The 18,841-nt window shown below is 39.7% G+C and overlaps 1 protein-coding gene across 1 annotated transcript in view; it reads right to left on the bottom strand.

Annotated features, from left to right (window-relative positions):
* The window catches only part of pacs2 (phosphofurin acidic cluster sorting protein 2), a 104,750-nt gene that overhangs the window by 13,738 nt on the left and 72,171 nt on the right, over positions 1–18,841 (bottom strand). Inside the window, exons 5-19 of the mRNA XM_038285148.1 lie at positions 17,215–17,377; positions 16,975–17,048; positions 16,768–16,848; positions 16,096–16,155; positions 15,859–16,013; positions 13,414–13,504; positions 12,758–12,829; positions 12,540–12,664; positions 12,271–12,403; positions 11,943–12,047; positions 8,036–8,142; positions 7,805–7,959; positions 7,605–7,715; positions 3,672–3,780; positions 310–342 (exon numbers count right to left, since the gene is read on the bottom strand). Of these exons, the coding sequence (XP_038141076.1) occupies positions 310–342; positions 3,672–3,780; positions 7,605–7,715; positions 7,805–7,959; positions 8,036–8,142; positions 11,943–12,047; positions 12,271–12,403; positions 12,540–12,664; positions 12,758–12,829; positions 13,414–13,504; positions 15,859–16,013; positions 16,096–16,155; positions 16,768–16,848; positions 16,975–17,048; positions 17,215–17,377 (1,574 nt within the window). The remainder of the gene's footprint in view (positions 1–309; positions 343–3,671; positions 3,781–7,604; positions 7,716–7,804; positions 7,960–8,035; positions 8,143–11,942; positions 12,048–12,270; positions 12,404–12,539; positions 12,665–12,757; positions 12,830–13,413; positions 13,505–15,858; positions 16,014–16,095; positions 16,156–16,767; positions 16,849–16,974; positions 17,049–17,214; positions 17,378–18,841) is intronic.

Genomic DNA, 18,841 nt, shown 5'->3' with positions numbered 1-18,841 from the left:
TTTAAAAGGTTTGAATTTTGTTCAGCTAAAGACTCGCTTAGCAAAAAACTTTTTTTTTCTAGTAAAACTATATCTAAAATTGTTTTAGGTGACTTGATAGTAACATGGTTTCAGTTTGTATTAGTTAATGTGGTTTTATTGCCCCGGCTCGGTTACTTTTGAGTCAAAGCATAACCTGTTGAATAAAAACTTTTTGAAGACAGCTGTTAAGGTGGCAAGCTCCGACAAAGGCAGACATGGGTAAAAGCTACACAGAAAGCTCATGAATCAGCAGTCAATGCAGGAAATAAACTCAATCGACCACAATACCTTATGGCAAAATCAAAATGAAAGCTCTTTTTCCTTTAAGATAAAAAAAGAAAACATACAGCAAAACAGATGTTATTCACACCCACACATTGATGAATAAGACAGAATACCGCTTACATACAATGTCTTGATAAAGTAAGGATGCCCCTTAAAGTTTGTTGCATTTTTTCATGTTTCAACCACCACTGTTTTATTATGTATGACAATAATAAATATATATTTTAATGCTTTAAAACTAGTTAGGGGCTCTAAAGAAGGCAGGTGGTCTCATTGGGAGGTTTTGGACCCAACCAGAGGAGCCTGAGGTTGGGCCAATAGGAGCACAGAAAGGCATGAAGTAAAAACAAAAACAATACTTTATCGTTTAAAATATATTGAGCGAGTAACAGACCCAAAGAGCCACTTGTTGCTGTGCATCCAATGAAGTAACATTTCAACATAATTTAGTTTCATTAAAATAGCATGCTTTCTGCAATTGCATTATTGGTTTGAGAATGCTAATATTATTTACCTAAAATTAAGAAAAAAAATCAGCCAAAATAATTAATTGCTAAATTAATATCTACTAAAAGATAAAATGAAGCTATTCTTTGGACTATGGTGTCAACGTACAATCACAGTTCAGGACTATTACATATTGTTAACTTATTTTAAACGACAATTTCCAGTTTGAACTAAATCAGAATTAAAACATAAGTAAAACTAAGAAATTATAAGGATCTTTTTTTTAAGTATTTTTTAAAAATTCTTTCAAAATAACATTTAGTGGATACAAACTGTGATCCTCAATATGACTGAAGCTATGACCTTAGGTTTTAGATAATATTTAAAACAGAGCTGTAAAGAAGAAGATGAAGTCACTGCGCCTGTTCCAGAGAATGTCATCATTAGAGATTGTTTTAGTATTATGTCTTCAGAGCAGGGGCCATAACAGGGCCGGGACCATTTCTTCAGAGGTACTGACCCCTGTTGGCCCCCCACCCATGCAGGGCAGCCCTGGATAAACACCTAATAAAGCACAACTATACGGTCAAATCACACATTCTCACAGAGGTAGCCTCCAACACACAGGTTGTGCAACTTTGCTGGTCAATTTGTTAAAAAACTCAGTTTCTTAAGCTGGTTAAAAGTAAGTGAAACATTCAAATGATAGAAGCTCCCAATCCTTGTTAAAGAGAATAATAATCCCAATCAATTTCTTCCTGGAAAAATAATGGTTCTGAAGGAACTCATTCAGCTTCTAACCTGGCAGAAGCCAGATTGGTGCCGTGTTGGATTCAAACTGAACTACAGGTATCAATCTGGGAAGGATCCCATAAAAATTCAGACATTCAGAACAATTCTTCGGGCTGATTTGGTACCTGTCTCCCATGTTGGGTTTTTCAGCCAATCACAGCAGCAGTAGCAGCTTAATTTGTTATATAACTGGCAGAGTTTACTAATTTTTCAAAAGGAAAGAGAGGGCATTCCTACGACGGAGTATTAGGGCCAGGCTAGAGATTTTTTCTTTTTTCGAGAAAAAAGTTGTAATATTAAAAGAATAAAGTTGTAATATAGCTAAACTAAATGACGTGGAAATGTTAATTCATTCTCATGATATTCCTTCATTCTTGTAATGTTAAGATTTTACTCTCGTAATGTTATGACTTTATTCTTATTGTTAGGAATCCAGTTTGTGTGGGTTGTGTTTTTTGTTTGTTTTCCCCCCACCACCAGGTGGCGCCTGGTTCTCGTTGGCCTTCTCACACACCTGCGGATGGTGGCCTCATTACCGGAGGACTCTTAAGCTGCTTACTGCCACTACCTCGACGCCGGAAGTCATCCTGCAAACTGGATGTTTCTGACCTTCTCCCCCTGGAAGGATTCTCTGAGCGTCAAACTGAGCTGAGGATTCAAACTGGTGGTTTGGATCAACTTTTCCCCAAAGGATTGTTTGGGCTTCTCTCTGAGCAGGGGATTCATCTCCACAAGAAACCGTTCAAGTACTGCAGGAAATCTAAGTGGCAGTCAGCTCCTCCGTTCCTCAAGGAAACACCGCAACCTGGGTAAACCCTGTCCGCCCTCCAATGAACAAGTCTATTACTGGAACAACCCACAGCGACTGGATTCAACGAAAGACACCTTTTTCTGGAAACGTGAGTCCTGTTGCCTTTATTCCCTTTTTCAAATCAAAGACACAAATTTCCCACTGAGCCTGAACTAACCGCAGAATCTTCCCCTTCACTTTTCAGTCCCGGTTCGCCAGTGTTCAGAGCAGCACTGGACTCCTCTCTACCAACTCACAAATAACCTGTTAAACCTTCCCCTGGTCTCTCTGTTCGGTTTTCTGCATGTGGGTCAGATCGTTTGATAAAATCATGACACTTATAATGTTACAACTTTATTCTCATATTATTACGACGTTATCCTTGAAAGAATGAATAAAAGAACTCTAGCCTGGCCCTAATAGTCCATCGTAGTATTTCAGCTAAAACAGGTATAGTTTGTTTTGCTTCAGTTTTCCGCCTCTGGTTGATGCGCTGATGTCATACACGTCGCTGCATTTTATTGGTCCGAAACATTTCTGTTTCGAGACGAAGGCATCTGCTGTCTCCTGGCAATATGTATTTTTAGGAGTTTGAGAATTCACACATCTCGCGACAATTCCTCTTGCTTGCAAGGTAACTAAGCTTCAGCTGTTTGAAAAGAAAGTCACTAGAAATAGATCTGTACAGACTTATGCTACGAGATTTCTAACTGTGACTGCTAAATTATTTTGTTCTAAAAAGTATAAACTCAGGGAGCAGTGAACTATTTCATGCAACGCATCAAATGATACATAAAAAATCCTTCTACCTACAGTTACATGTCATTAGTGTTTGTGTATGATGTAAAATACCAATAAAAGATAAGATATTTTGTGGTTGATTGTGAAAAACACTTAAGGTGCATCATTACTTTTGCAAGCCCCATACCAATAGTGAGACATTAACCTCATTTTGTTTCCAAAGGGCGGCCTTGAAGGGAAAGCAGTTATATTTTTGCTATTTTCTATCAGTTATTAACAGTTTTAACTTGTAAGTTTAACTAACTTGTAAAATAATCTCAGCAAAAGCAAACTGTTTATCTTTTCCAGTTTCCTTTGTATAGATATATGTAAATGTTAATTTCAGTATTACTGTTCATAATCTAGTCTATCTTAAACCGCCTTTTGAAAACACAATGATTTCTACACCAGAACCACTTGTTAGAGGAAGCACAGAGACCTTGGTAGTCTTTTTTAGAACATTTTAGACATATTTCAGCTGTAATATTACAGATATTAATCACTGTGAGTTATCTTCCAATCAAAATTAGGCTGAAAAAACAAAACCAAATCTTACCTCCTTTGCTTGTAAGTGAGCATGGCTTCTGCGATAGGAAGCTGGTGGGCTCCGTTAGCTCCTTCCATGTACTGCTTGACCCTTGACACGACATCAGGGCTCTCCTGAGCTGCAGAGGATGATTAGTACCCATTATCTGACTGCAACAGAACAAAACAACGTGCCCTGCATAGATATTCACACTCTGTGAGAAACAGACTATAATTAGTGGTTGTGACAGAATAACGTTCAGTTTTGAGGGAAAGACCAGACAGGAAAAAAAATATCTATTGCTTTTTACGATTCATTTTAAAAAGGCTTTTCAAATTAGGTATATCCTTAATAATCAATGAGACACCAGTCTAACCCCCTTTTCAACTGTTAAGCAGCTTTTTTCTTTGCTTTCACCTTTATTTTGACAATTTAGCTTTGGTGATGAGCTCCAAGAGTGGAAGGTTTCCTTGTCATCACCATCATCAGATTGACAGACCTCTTGTAGTAGAGACGCACAGATCGAGATTTTTCCGATACATTCCCATACCTTGGCTGAGCGTCTCGGCCGATATCTGATACTGATCCAACTCAGCTGTTGGATGAATGAACTGGGGAAGGAACGGTTTATGAAAACAGTCTGAACCGTTCGGTTTGACTGTCTCGGTTCGGTTCGCGTGTGTTTCGTTCGGTTCATGCGCTGCTCCTTTTTCTCATAGGCGAAGCGTTTACACTCCAGAGCAGAAGGTGGCGGTACTGCAACCAAAGCCAACCACCAGTAGTAAACAAGAAGAAGAAGAAGCGAAGCAGCGTAGCCGGGTGTAGCAGAAAAAAATCAGTTGTTGTGGAGAATTGTGTGGGTATGGCGAGTGGGAAAGAACAGGAGTTGGAAGACGCGCCAGCAGCACTTTATAGGTCTGCTGTATGGGATCACTTTGCATTTAGAGTGACCTACGATGACGGCGGGAAGAAAGTTGAGGATAAATGTGCAACAGTGTGCGAGCATTGTGTTGTACTATACAAGACATAAAAGATTTTCCTAACAATCAACATATACCGAAACGAAAACTGTGACCACGAAACCGCGAACCGAACCCAACCGTGGATTCTGTGAACTGTTCCACCCCTACAATGAACCATATATCTTGACATGTGAGTGAAGGAGTTAGCCCTGACACGAATATAGTTTAAAAAAAAAAAGCTAACAAACGTTCAAAGGTATAAATGCAGTTTAAATTATTTATGAACAAATAAAAATTAAAAAGAAAGAAATAACATTTCCATCTAATGAGCTGTGGATTGGACCTCCGATATCAGATCAATGAGATCAATATCTGATCCAGCTAATTAGTCAATATCAGAGCCGATATCCGATCCAGGAATCGGATTGATGCATCTCTGTCTAGTAGGGCCCGCTCCAAAACATTCATACCACTTCTAGCTAAAAGATCATTTAAATCTATTTAAGTTTTTATTGCCCTTTCTTTATAAAAGTAGCCAACCATCATGATGCTCCCATAACCATGCTTTACAATGGCGAGGCTCAGGCTGATAATAATTTGCATGCAGGCCTAACACTTTTGGCTATAAGTCCACCTCCTTCATCCCCTACAATTTTTAAACAAGACTTCTGGTTCTTTTCTTTAAACATTGACTTTCTTTTTGCTATCTGATATATATGGGTTTTATATCTTATGTTCTTTGACAATCATACAAGTTTTGTATCACAAATGAAGAACATGTTTTTTTTACACTGTGTCCATGAGCTCTGGGGAACAGATACTGGGCATAATGAGCTCTGGGGAGGGTCAGTAGCTCTGGGGAGGTAATGAATCAGTGATTGGTACCAGGTACTGGGCATGATGTAACTTGTTTTTGTATCTGATCATTATGTCATTTTGTTTTCGGTTTCGACTGTCCTAGAGCCCTGGGTGGGTTCGGGGGATGCCGGTTCCATATCTTGGTTTCTGTAATCGTGAGAGGGAGCGGTCACCTTTCCTGATTGGGTGAAAGATTTTACTTTGAAGTGTGGCATAAATGGCGGGGGCTTGTTGACACCGGCGGGGTCTGCTAGGGTTGCGTACGGACGCCTAGCTGCGCGGGTTGCTGCCCTGCCGGGATCGACCGGCCCTCCGATCCTTGTGTCACGGTAGGGGGACAATATAATTTGTATTTAGACAGTATAATTTGTAGGGATGCACGATATAATCGGCCCCCTATCGGTATCGGCCTTAAAACTGAATATCAGACACCGGCCCCCCCACCGATATTTAACCCGATATTTGATCAGCTTCTGAGTTTCTAAAGTCTAAAAAAATAAAATAAATACTACTTCTTCTTCCTCAAAAACTTCTTTTTTACAGACTTAAAAACTTCTAAAGACGAGGGAAAAAATATTGATCCATTAATATATCCCAATATCTTCATATGCTGATATATTGCCATTTAAAAACACCATATCAATCTCTTTTACTAATGAAATATTGCTATATGTCATCGTTATGCTACGAAATCCCCCGAAAATTCACCAAATGTTGCCATATTTTTATATGTTGATATATTGACGCGGTATCGATCTATTTTACTAACAAAATCTCACAAGAATTTGCAAAATATCACGAGAGTTTGTAACAGAACGATGACATTTCACGAGATTTAGAAAGTAAAAGAGATCGATACCGCGTTTTTAAAAATCTATTTGATATCAACATATGAAAATATATTTGAGTATATTATTTTTCAAAGTGTCAGAAATGAATAACAAAACTGCTATTTTCAATGACTACCAGCTTTAACATCGGTATCGATATCGGTTATCGGCTACATGAGTTTTAAGATATCGGCATATCGGATATCGGCCAAAATCCCAATATCGTGCATCACTAATAATTTGTATTCAGCACCGTGCCTTGATTGATGTGCTTGCTTTGCTGTTTTCTGTGGCGGAATAAAACAACACATTTTAATTGTAGCAGAAACAGTTTGTGTGTTAATTTTTATTACCGTCTCATCCCGGTCCTGCCTAAATTTCATAATACACTATCATTACACAAAATTTTCAATTTCAATTCAATTCAGTTTATTTCTATAGCGCCAAATTCACAACACACGTCATCTCAAAGCACTTTCCAGTTCAACCAGATCATCCAGTCAGATTGATTCAAAGTTTTCAATCTAAGGAAAACCAGTTGATTGCATCGACTCATTGACTCAAATACAATCCCTCACACTAAGCATGCTTGTAGCGACAGTGGAGAGGAAAAATTCCCTTTTAACAGGAAGAAACCTCCAGCAGAACCAGGCTCAGTGTGAGCGGCCATCTGCTGAGGCCCACTGGGGTTCAAGGAGACAGAAGCAGAGATAGAAAAAGCAGCTGTAAAAGGCGGCCCCGTCCAGGAAACACACAGCCAGGCAGACGAGCTCCGAGCCAGCTCCCATGCCAGAGGACGAAGAGAGCACATCCAGTTAGTCACAGTCAGAGAAACAGGACTACACTGGAAAACAGGCTGATCTCCAGCATCTATAAACAAGGGTGTTGATGGCAGCAGCACAGCTGATGTTTCTTTCCAGGATGGAGTCACAGCCAAACAGACAGGAAATCCAGATTTGTTCACTAATGCTGGTGCTGTGGACAGATTGTCCCACCTGAGCTGATGATCTCTGCTGTTACCATGGACTCTTTTCACTTATATGGGAGTTTGAAAGGATGATGATTCAGAGTATTTTTCACACTTTTTAAATTGACAATATTTTTTGTGTTTGAACCTTTATGGCCCTATTTTTCTCGGTTAGTTGGTCTAAAAAAAATCCCATTAAAATAGGTTTGCAGTAACAATGTGGAAAAGTTAAAGAGGTGGGAAAATATAATCTAACATGACTTGGTAAAAATTAAGTTTTTCCCTGTTTTTAGATTGTGAACAAAAACAGAAATGTGTGTAGTGATGTTTGAATGCAACAGCCCACCGATTACAGGAGCTTCTGGTTTGTGGAACAGATCCCTCCAGGCAGTATCTTGGAACAAACTGTTGTAGCGAGAGTCAATGGTGCCGAGGTATTTGGAGACTGGATGTACACCTGAGGACAACGGAGACTTTTCAAATCCTCTTAAAGCTTCCTGAGCCAATCTCATAAAAAGGTAAATATTAAGCCAGACTGTCTCTAACCCAAAGGGATGATGAGGAACCTCATGTAGCCGAGCCAGTCAGGAGTCTTGTGGGTGAGGTGATCCACAAAAAGCCTCAGAACCGCGCTGAGGTAGTGCTGCGCTCCAGCCACTGCAATCTTTATTGGAATGGGCGTCTGGGAGTTACAGTTGCAGCTACGAAATATAATAATTAGTGCGTTATGACTTTGTACACCTTTACTTAACAGATTAAAGTGAAGGTTGGACTTACAATCTTTGGATGCGAGAAACAATGGTGTTGAAAGCAGCTTGGATGTCTGCTGTGGTGCAGGTGCAGACCACTGGCAGATGGTGATTCTGCAGTAAATCTGACAAATACTAAGAGAGGGAACAACAAAACAAGTTAAAAAGTAAAGAAGGTGTGCAGATTATTAAAACGCTTTGAAATCAATAACGTCACATATACAGTATATAGCAACAATGACCAACATTTTAAATGTATATAGAAAGAAAAACCTTAGAATTTGGAGCAGCATCCAACCTAAGACTGCTCTTATTTTGCTTAGATATGTTCCGCCCTTTCTAGGGAATATCATATCTGTCAGAGTCTTGGTCTGTTTGTTCCTGTTTTTCTTGTTTTTTTTGTTGTCCTCTGCTGCCCTCTTGTGTGCTCTTTCCCTTGCTCTGTTTTTCTGCTCTGTCCTCACCTGTTTTCAATTCCCTCATTAGCCCTCTCTTTGTCTCTGTCCCCTTTAAAAGCCCTCCCTCTTCAGTTCCTGTTTGCTGGATCCTCGTCTAACGTCTGTCTGCTTACCTCGTCTCTCCCTGGCTCATAGTTTTGGTTTTCCCCTGATGTCTCCTTGGTTCAGGTGCGTTTGAATTTTTCTGTTGGACTTTTATTCCTGCCCTTGGATCTGAGAACTTCAATAACCGACTTAAATTCACCTCTGCCTACTGGTCTCTGCATTTGGGTCCTCCTAACAAACACCGCCTCATGACAATATCTCCACTGCTTTTCTGATGACATTTAAATCTAAATGCCCATTCATAAAGGAACAAACATTTTGCAGTCTGGAATGCCTCGCTAAAGTAGTGTCAGGTTAGGTTAGCTGAGGACCCAAATGCAGGGATGAGTTTTTGCTGATTTAATGGCAACAGAAATAAATCTAAAAACAGAATGCAGAAAACCAAAAACCAGGAGACGTCAGGGGGAAAAAACACACGAGGAGCCAAGAAACAATGAGAAACCAGCAAAGAGTCACTGAACAGGAGAAGTATAGGAGGACTAATTATCTGATAGGTAGCAGGTGTAAAACGAAAGAAACCAGAAGGATCTAAGGGAACAGAGAGCAATTCAAAAACTACAACACTGCTTAAAAATAACACAAAATGGAAAAGAAACGAATGACCAAGAAAACACGGAATAACAAAAATCAAAGTTGAACCGAAAACTTAAAAAGAAACACGAACAGAAGTCCACATAGGAAACAATCATGACAAGTAGCCTTAGATCCTTTGAAATCCTCCAACGATTGAAAAATATTAATCTTTTTTTTATATATACTGTAATTCCACTAACATGCGTTTAGATCCGTCATTCCTTCACCCCTTTCAGCTCATGGAAAATGGAACAACAAAACGGAAACATATAACTCCAGTTCCAGCTTCTATCCACTCTCTTCCTGCTTATTTTTAAATGACGTAATGGTCTGCCCTATAATGTTTAAAAAGATCCAATGTAGCTCTTACATCCACCAGAACACAGATGTCCAACAGCCAGTTGGTTTCTAGATGTTCTGAGAACCGATCAGAAAACATAAGGTGATTGTCCTTCTCTACTGCTGCCCCAAATCTGTGGATTAATTGACCGATCCACATTAGAGATGCTTAGAATGACGAGGATCCCTTTAGAGAGGAAGCCATCACTGATGGCCCCATGCTGAGGAGCAGAAACTGCTAACTGATCAAAGGCTAAGTGGACCTGGCGGCTAATTTAGAACCAAAATTGCTGCAAAAAAAGACAGTTTGAAAAGTTTTTCAGAGTTTTCAGAAACTTTCAGATGCTGACTGGATGTTGGAGAAAGAGAACACAGAAAGTCCTTCCCCCCCTGCTGTAGCCTGCCGTGCTAAGCTGCTGAAAACTGGAGGAAACAACCCTTTCATAAATGGAAACCAGCACAGGTAGAGTTTCCCAGTTAAATCATTTGTCTTTCTGATGATTTTTGATCATTTCATGTCTTTGCTGATGTATAAAGACAACTTAACAAGATGAAACGCATGGCACGGCACATTTTGAGCTAAAATAAGCTTTATTTCTCTAAAGGTTTAAACACTAATAATAACGTTAACGTTCATGCGTTTTCTCATAGGCTCATCGCCTTTTGATCAACAAATTATGACCAAGGACTCCGTTAAGAGGAGTAGCCTCATGTCTGCCAGCTACGAGCTCAATTAAAGAGGGTGAGGAATCAATTAACTAAAGGTTATTGGTTTATAACTGAACAAATCGTTTCATAAAACATTGTTTTGCTCAATAATGATTTTTTTTTTTTATCTCTTGGATTTTTATTGCCAGTTAGTTTGAACACATTCCATTTGCTCTAAATTAGTCAACAGCTACGTTGATCACATTCCAAATTCTTCAAGATAAACTTTGGTAGTCAAACATAAAATCCATGTTGAACTGTGATGTCGTTACATCATTTAATTGATTATGGTTTTTAACCATGTTTTTCCCTCTTCTTTATATACAAAGTAGCTCAGAGTAGTTGATTCTCACTACTTTTAGTCAAGAGTTTTTAACTGAAGTAGGCTTGTCTTGGAGCTGATTGATTCTATTGAATAAACTCTTATATTTAAATGGAAGTTGTGGTAAATTTATTCCATATCTGTGCAGAATTATCTGTTTGGCCATGATTTGAGCTCGATTCACACTTTAATTTGTTGTTCAAACACACAGCCAATAGGGCGTGTGTCCACAGAGCAACATACACAGTAGATGTTGCAGTGTTAAAGTAAAACTTTGAGAGTACATTTGGTCCCAGACTAATTCAGAGTGGGACCAAATGTACTCTTGAGTGTTACTTTAACACTGCAATATTTACTCTGTATAAAAGTCTGAAAACGATTTTATTTATTAACATTTTTGCCAACCCTAATGCTACGTTCACACCTAAAGCAGCAGAGGCAGCAGGAGCAGCTTGTTTACATGCAAAATCAATAGTTGACGCGCATCAAGGCGCAGCCAAAGGTCCTGCAGCATACGCAGCAGCTGCTGGAGTTGGAAAAATTTAACTTTTGCTGCTCGACGCGCCACATCAACCAATCAGAGAAGCTGATCTGGGAGCTGACAAGGAGTCAGACGCAGCACTGCTGATGCAGAGCGCTATGATCACTCCTCTGAAACAGTTTATTAACGCCTAAATTAACTTCAAATGGAGAAACCTGTCGGCAGAATATGTCAGCTTTTATTATCCTGGTGCCTGCAGTTTGGGTCACGTACATAAAAAACGCCTTCCAGGTTCCATGGCAAACCGCGAGGAGGCGACTGGCTAGAGGCTGCAGTTGAATGGGATTCCTAGTGACAGCGCACCGCCGGTATGTGGCGGTCTGAGCGGCTCCGACAACGAAATAATTTTTGACGGTAGGATGATAATCTGGATGAACTGACTGCAGAGATGAAGTTTTCAGGAGGACTTTCTCACTTCAAAACATATTGAAACTACTTTTCACCCACTGATCACAGCTAATATAGCTGCCATTGTTCCAGGCAGAGAAAGGATAGGGTAGCTCCGCCCACCGCGCATCAGACCCACTTTTCCACCGTGCAGCTGCAAAGATGCTTCAGCCGCGCGTCAGAACTAAACTGGTACAAGCATCAAAAATAAAGCAGCGCATGTGTTTTAGCTGCTCCTGCTGCTTGCGGTCTGAACGTAGCATAAGAAGTGGACACCGAACATCACATCACATTTTGGCGTCGGCTGGTTAGGACAGACTTCAGTGCAACTTGTTTGCTGTAAAGTGTTATATAAAAAAAGTAGACATTCACAGTTTTTTCTTACTTTTCATTTTAAGTCCTGACAGGTAAACTGTGTCTGAATGGCCGGAGTCATAAATGAGGACTATTCAGCCGTTTATCTTTCCAATCAGTCTTATTGCTCATCTTTAGAATGTCTTACCTGACCTTGCCAGTCGGATGTGTTGATGAGGATAATGCTGTCAGGAAGCTGGTTATCAGACACCAGGATGTGGTTTAATTGGTCATAAACCGTTTTTCTTGGGATCTGGATAAATTCAACGAAAATGATTTTGTTAGGCTCTGGTTGGTTTCCTTTCTAATTCTAAAATCCACAATTGTTGTTTATTTTATATATTTATTTAATCTCCATCTGCCTTTTAAGTGACTTCCTCACTGAAGCATAAAATAAGACATGTTCAGAAATGTAGTTATGCTGAAATTCTTTCTGAGTAACAAAGCTGAAGAGAGCTGCAGTTGCTTTCTCCTACCTGTAGGTGGCAGCGTGTGTCCAGAGCCCGCCCATTGTCCAGGCTGTTGGCCCTCTCATTCAGGGGCCTGCTGGGCTGGCGCTCCTTCAGGGATGTGCTCCGACCTCTCCGTCCCGCCAGCTTCGTTTCCTGCCTTAAAAAAGACAGAATAAATAGATAAACAAGCAAGGACAATTATTCAAGATACTTTCACCAAATGGAAAATATCTTCTAATGATGGAAACGTTTAAAGTGGATTTTTTCTAACAAAGGTGATCATTTTAACATACCTGTTGGATGAAATGATAAGGGATTCTGTTTTGGTCATTTTGCCACTTGGTGGCAGGCTTTCTAAAAACGTGTCCATGTTGTCCATCTCTAGTTCTGTGGTGGGAGTCACCGCCTCTGGCTGTTCCTGAAGGAAAACAGAAAGATGACCAGATGTGGAGGTAAAGAGTTAAAGACGAAGGTCCTATGCAGGTCTGGGGAAGGCTGAGTTTGTACTCACATAAGAGGAGTTGTCACGCCCTCCATCGTCTGGAAAACTGTCGTCGCCGCTTTTAGTTTTATCCAGATCGATCTAACATGAGGCGGCAGGAAGAACAATAACTATGCTTGAAACTGAGCCCCAGAAATATCAACAGAAGTTTTTCAGTTTCTCAGATTAACTGTTACTGGATTTTTAATATGTGATTTGTTTGTATTTTAGGCAGAAAACAAAGACAAATACTGAGCTTATTCATAACATGGAAGAACACTAAACCCACCTGCCTTTATAAGAAAATATTGTCCCCTAAAACGTTACTAAATTTCCTTTTTATTTTTGAATGATATGCTCCAATTGAAGAAATTGTTTGCCTTTCTTCTAATAAACTGTGAGCCTAATATTTGTAGCAGCAGCTCCATATTTAGCTGTTTTAGCAGAAACTGAAGTCAGCTTTCAGCTCCAGCTGCAATTCTCCATCTTGAAGGAAAAAAACGACTTCTTTCAACCTCCTGTTGGCTCAGCTAAGACAGTTTGGGACCCATCGTGGTGTGAGGGCATTTTCACTGTCACGATTAGCAACATACATTTAATGTAAAATAAATGGGAGACCAGTTCATGCAGACTTATTAGAGCTCAGATCTTAGGCTGCCTGATGCAGGGTGTGGGGAGAAACTCACTGGGCTTGGGGGCTCTCTGTGGCTCCGGCTGCTGTGGATGCTGCCAATCTCAGTCTGGGAGCTTGAAAGGGACAATCCCTCAAAATATGGCCTGAAAGAGAAACACAGCTTAACCTTTTCCAATTATCCATCTCATCTAAAACACATCATGTTTCTCTTCACAGATGATTTACAGGGTCGGTATGAAAACATCTCAGCTGAAAGACTCTCTGACTAGCAGCTCATTTATTTATACTTCACACCTCATCTGAGTGTTAAGGAGCTTGTTAGCGTTTGGCAATACCCAACAGATGTCCATCTACAACTTTTCACCCCTCCTTTCTTACTTCCTTTAGAATAAATCTAAACTGTTCACTGTAGAACTATTTACTATAGATACACAGTCATTTAAAATCTATATCTTTTTTTTAAACTTTATTTTTAATTGTTTTTCTTTTGTAATGAACAAAAAACAGAACATTACAGTCCATAACAAAGAAAACAGTCAGAGCATCTGGTATAAACAAAAGGACACTAACAATCTATATCTTAAGGTAAAGTTAAAGGACTGGAAACTCTGGAAAGTACAATCTTGAAAAGTCTAATATTTTTACTTAAATAAAAGGAACTCTGAACGAAAATAGGAATTCTTATGGCTTTTCCCAAATTAGATTTTTTTAATGCATTTTTTTTCTACCAGTTCATTCCAAACTTATTTAGATTCCTCCATTTTTTATTTTCTTTAACAGGGCATCTGCTGCAGTGAGACGTCAGGCTGATTGTCATATTGGAATACACAAAGTGAATTCAGGCACCCGATGAGAAATATTTTATTTCAAACTGTCCTCCTTAACATTAACAGGGGATAATTTAATAACCGAAACAGGTTTTTGATATATATTTTCCATCCCTAACAAGATATTATCTGAAACAACAGAGCGTCCTTATATTATTTAGGAGTAACAGAGAAAAAACATGTTTATAAACGTTTATGATTTGATTCTCGCTGGTTAATTATAACCAGTGTTGGGCACGTTACTTTGAAAAAGTAATTAGTTATAGTTACTAGTTACTTCTCCCAAAAATAACTGAGTTACTCCCCAATAAAAGTAACTAGTTACTAGTAAAAGTAACTATTGCGTTACTTTTGCGTTTCTCGCCCCCGTAACTCTCCCCACCCGGCCCCCACCTTCTCGCCGTGTGTTTCCAAAGCCAGCTGAATAGAGCGGACGACAAAGACAAGAACCTGCAGAGAGTTTTGCATTTATTGCAACTCAACGTAAATGACATCAGGGGGGAACGCTATCTGATGGGCCTATAAACCCTGTCAGATAGCGTTCCTCTGCTTAACATGGGGGGAACGCTATCTGATGTGTGTAAATATCATCAGGCTGCATTACCTCTACCTCATGGGTGTGAAGTTTTTTAACAGGGCGTTCAGGTCTGTCTGTCTATCTATCTATCTATATCTATCTATCTTTCTCCATATAGGCTAACATTTGATCCTTCACTCTATCTGTAGTTCCCCTGTGTCGCGGTGAACAGGGAGGCAGTTACGCGCCTTTAGCGAGCATGTGCGTTTCCTATCGCTTGCGCGGTGAGTCCTCTCCTCTCTCATGACAAGGCGCGCACAGTCCTGTCATGAAAAAAAGGTTAACTGTGCGACCTGAGTAACGCGCAGTAACGGGGTGTCGGCAATGGTAACTGCGTTATAGTTACAGTCAAAGTAATTAGTTAGATTACTCGTTACTAAAACAAGGTAACGGTGTTACTTTCAACTCCGTTACTCCCATCACTGATTATAACACTTTTAATGAAAAGTTTATTTTGCTTACATTTCTTTGTAAAGAAAATTTGACATTAATCAAGAAATGATAACTAATCACAAATAAAAATCTTTCAAAGTTTTAAAGATGTATGTGTTGAAGGGGAACACTGTTTTTTCTACATTGGTCCCTTGATTTTCCGTTATTCCATCATGTTCTACTCACCCATCTGAGTTTAGTGTCATTTGGAGCCGTTCTGAAGAATAACGTAAAATCAAGGGACCAATGGAAAAAAAACGGTGTTCCCCTTTAACATTACATTACACAGTGATAATGACTATTTTATTAAAGCATTTGACAATATATTAACTCTTAATGACATCTTAGCAACTAGTAACACTTACTAAAAAGGCATAGACATTCATTAAGATACCTTCATGTTCATGACAGGTGTAAGATGGTTTGATGTAATTATCAAAATTTGTTTATTGCATTATGTATGTGAAAATGTTCAAGTTACTGATATGAGGTGCTTCGTCTCTCAAACATGAATATTGGAAGATTTCAAAGACCAAATTTTAAACAAGATGGTTTTTCGTGCCTCATGGAAAATGTTTCCTAACCAGCCTGCAGCGGTGGCCCACATGTGAAACATCTAAAGTCAACAGTGAGAAGCTAGAATCATTCGGCTGAGGCTCACTTCAGTTTGGGTTTTGGTGTGCTGAGGACGCTGTCGTCATCGTCCAGCTCCGGGCAGCTGTCGCTTGGGTTCTCAAACTCCACGCTGTCCAGATCCAGGTCCTCCTCCTCCACCTCAGGAGGCGCTTCTGCTGGGTCCTGCTCCGAGTCCAGCACCTTCACAATCACACACATCACACCTGTAGTCACAAGACAGGCGGAGACTCTTTGGAAAATACACTGAAAAAGAAAACTATACCTCATCAGAAACTCTGAAGCGCTTCAGCAGAGCCACCACTCGCTGCTTGAAGTTCTGCTGCTAAAATGCCGGAACAGAAACCAACAGAGTCAGTGTGATCTACGCCTCGGATTCAAAATGGTGCTTTAATACGGAGCTGAAATAAAACCCAGAGTAACAAAGGGCTTCCAGAAGCTCCAAACTACTGTGTGAAGCCCTCAGAGGCTATTACTGAGGCTACTCTAAAAATAAGATTTACATTTATGTGATGTAGTGAGCAAAGATAGAGGAGGGCATCCATTATCAGAAATTAAAAGAGGCTTATCTAACAAGGCTTATTCAGCAAACCTGGATAAATCTGATTTGCCTCCAGCAGATTACCTGGGAGTTAGTTTTTATGCATAGTGCTTGTTCTCATGGTGCAGTGCTGTAGTTAAGCTTAAAGCATAAATAAGTGCAAAATATTTCTAGCTGTAGTTGTATGGGAAGAAGGTGAACTCTAAACCCAATCAACCCTGAGGTGTCTGCTGTAAAAAGTATTTCTTAAAGGTTTATTTCCTGCAGCTGATTGCAGCACCGACCAAAGAAATAAAAACCTAGAGACCTCTGTGTTAGTGTTGAGAAACGCAGCCGGGGGTTCGTTTTCTTTTCTTTTTTAATTATTATTTCTTGGTCTCATCTTACATCTCCTACCCTGGTGATAGAGGGAGTCCTCACTATCGACCTCCTCTGCTTCTTTGGTTTCCTCACATCAAACTCATCGTCCTCAAGATCCTAAAAAAGATGAAGCAGAGTTCAGGCCCAGAGTCATTTTTATTCCTTCTCAGTATTTTTAACAGCTGCATAAACCAATTCTTCTCCTGAGCTTTAAAAACCAAACTGATTAGCAGCGGCGCTCACCTGTCCCTGCACTGCGTCATCGCTGGCCTCCTGCTCTGACGAGAAGCTCTCATACTCTTCCTCTGAGTAGTTATCTAACAGAGAAAAAAAGCAGGAAAACAAAGGTTGTTATTGAATTAAAATAAAATCCACATCTATAAGCTAATTAGTTGTTTTTTCTTTATTGCTTTACAAATTATTTCAAAGGAGCTAAACCAGTCTGACAGCATCATGCATCGGATAACAGAAGGTTAAGCCTACCCGAGCATTTGATCTTCTGTCCTTCCTGCAGGGCGGCCTCCTCGTGGTCTATTGGCTGACTGGACAGAGAAAAGATCCAGATCTCTGCCACTTTGCCCAGCAAGTCTTTCTGACTGCTGCAGAGAGGCAGAACCTGACCTCCCTCTGTCGGGTGTTGCATCACCTGGGAGACGCAGGAAAAAACTAATTAATGCAGGAGTGGAGGGAAAGTGAAAGGCTTTCAAGCTAATTAAAAACCCAGCTACAAGTATGATAAAACACTAAGTTGAAAACAACTTGATTAAAACCTTTGAAAAACCATAATGAAGAAAAAAATGTGGCCTTTCAGAGCATTAAATGATTTATAAAAAGGAAAATGAGTCAGTTCCCCAGTAATAGAGGTTATATTTGCTGTCCTTTAGAATAGAAAGGCTTATAAAACATATAAAACTTATTATTTTAATAGCTTATTTATAGATAGTTCCAGTGTTCCAATAGGAAAGTGTTGCTCTGTGACTAAAAGCACACCTGGGTCACTGTTTTCTGCTACACTGCACAGTTTGAGAGGCATCATTGGAGCAGGTGCAGGAGATCTGGATGATCTGACAGCAACATAGCAGTAAGATCTCACATTTTCACATTCATTACTCCCTTTAGTATTCAGAGAAGCCTCTGAGTCGCACTGCAGCCTCCATAAAAACACATCTTTGCATCTTCAGCTGAGAATTAATGTGTCTCTACGTTGTGGTTCAGTAAAACTCTATTCTGATTTCTCTTTTTTCATCCCTCACTCAGACTCCACAATGTTTTTTGTTTCTTCTCTCAGCTGCTGTGCCTTAACAAGCCCCACTGAGCTTTGGAAGCCATATGGGATCTCTTTTGTGTATCAGCATCATGTGCAATGAAATCAAGCTTTTTATTTTTGTAATTCATGCTTTTTTAGAGCAGAGCCTACCATATGGCTATTTGATGAGTTTATTGTGTCTAAAAGAGTGAATTTTTAACTTCAGAGCCCACTTTGACTTTTGGATAGAGTCAGACCGAATGCATCTCCAGACAAAACAGTTTCTCGGTAATTGAATTTCTACACAAACATTTTTTTAAATAAAATTTTGACATTAAAACACAAACTACAAAATATTTTGTTAGGATTTGAAATGATAACCCAACAGGAAGAGATAAATGGGGAGTTGAAAGGCCTATAAACCCAGAAAGTGTTATATTCTTGGTTCTGTTATGTTTCCTTTTGAGTATTCTGTTTTACTTTGAACCATGTTTTCTAGTTTTAGTGGTTTCATTTTTATTTAGTTGTGTTTTCCGGTTATTTTCAGTTCTCAGGTTTTTATTTGTTGCCCTCTGCTGCCCTCTTGTGTTCTCCTTTTTACCTAGCTCCTTTCCTTGGTTCTGCTCTGTTCACACCTGCTCCCAATCTGCTCATTAGCCCTCTCTTTGTTTCAGTCTCCCATAAATACTCTCTCTGTGCAGTTCTTTAGTGCTGGTTCCTCGTCTAACTTCCTCCAACTCCGTCTCTCTGAGCTTTCCTCCTCGTGACAGTATCCCCCCCGATGTCTCCATGGTTTCTGGTTTGTTTGGACTTTGTTTTTGTTGTTTGGATTATTGGATTTTGGATTCATGGTTTCCGGTTTGT

This window comes from Cyprinodon tularosa, unplaced genomic scaffold (genome assembly GCF_016077235.1).
Source record: "Cyprinodon tularosa strain WSP-4 unplaced genomic scaffold, ASM1607723v1 ctg207, whole genome shotgun sequence".
Lineage (NCBI taxonomy): Eukaryota > Metazoa > Chordata > Actinopteri > Cyprinodontiformes > Cyprinodontidae > Cyprinodon > Cyprinodon tularosa.
The sequence above is the reverse complement of the archived record's forward strand: the minus strand, read 5'-3'. Positions and strand labels throughout refer to the sequence as shown.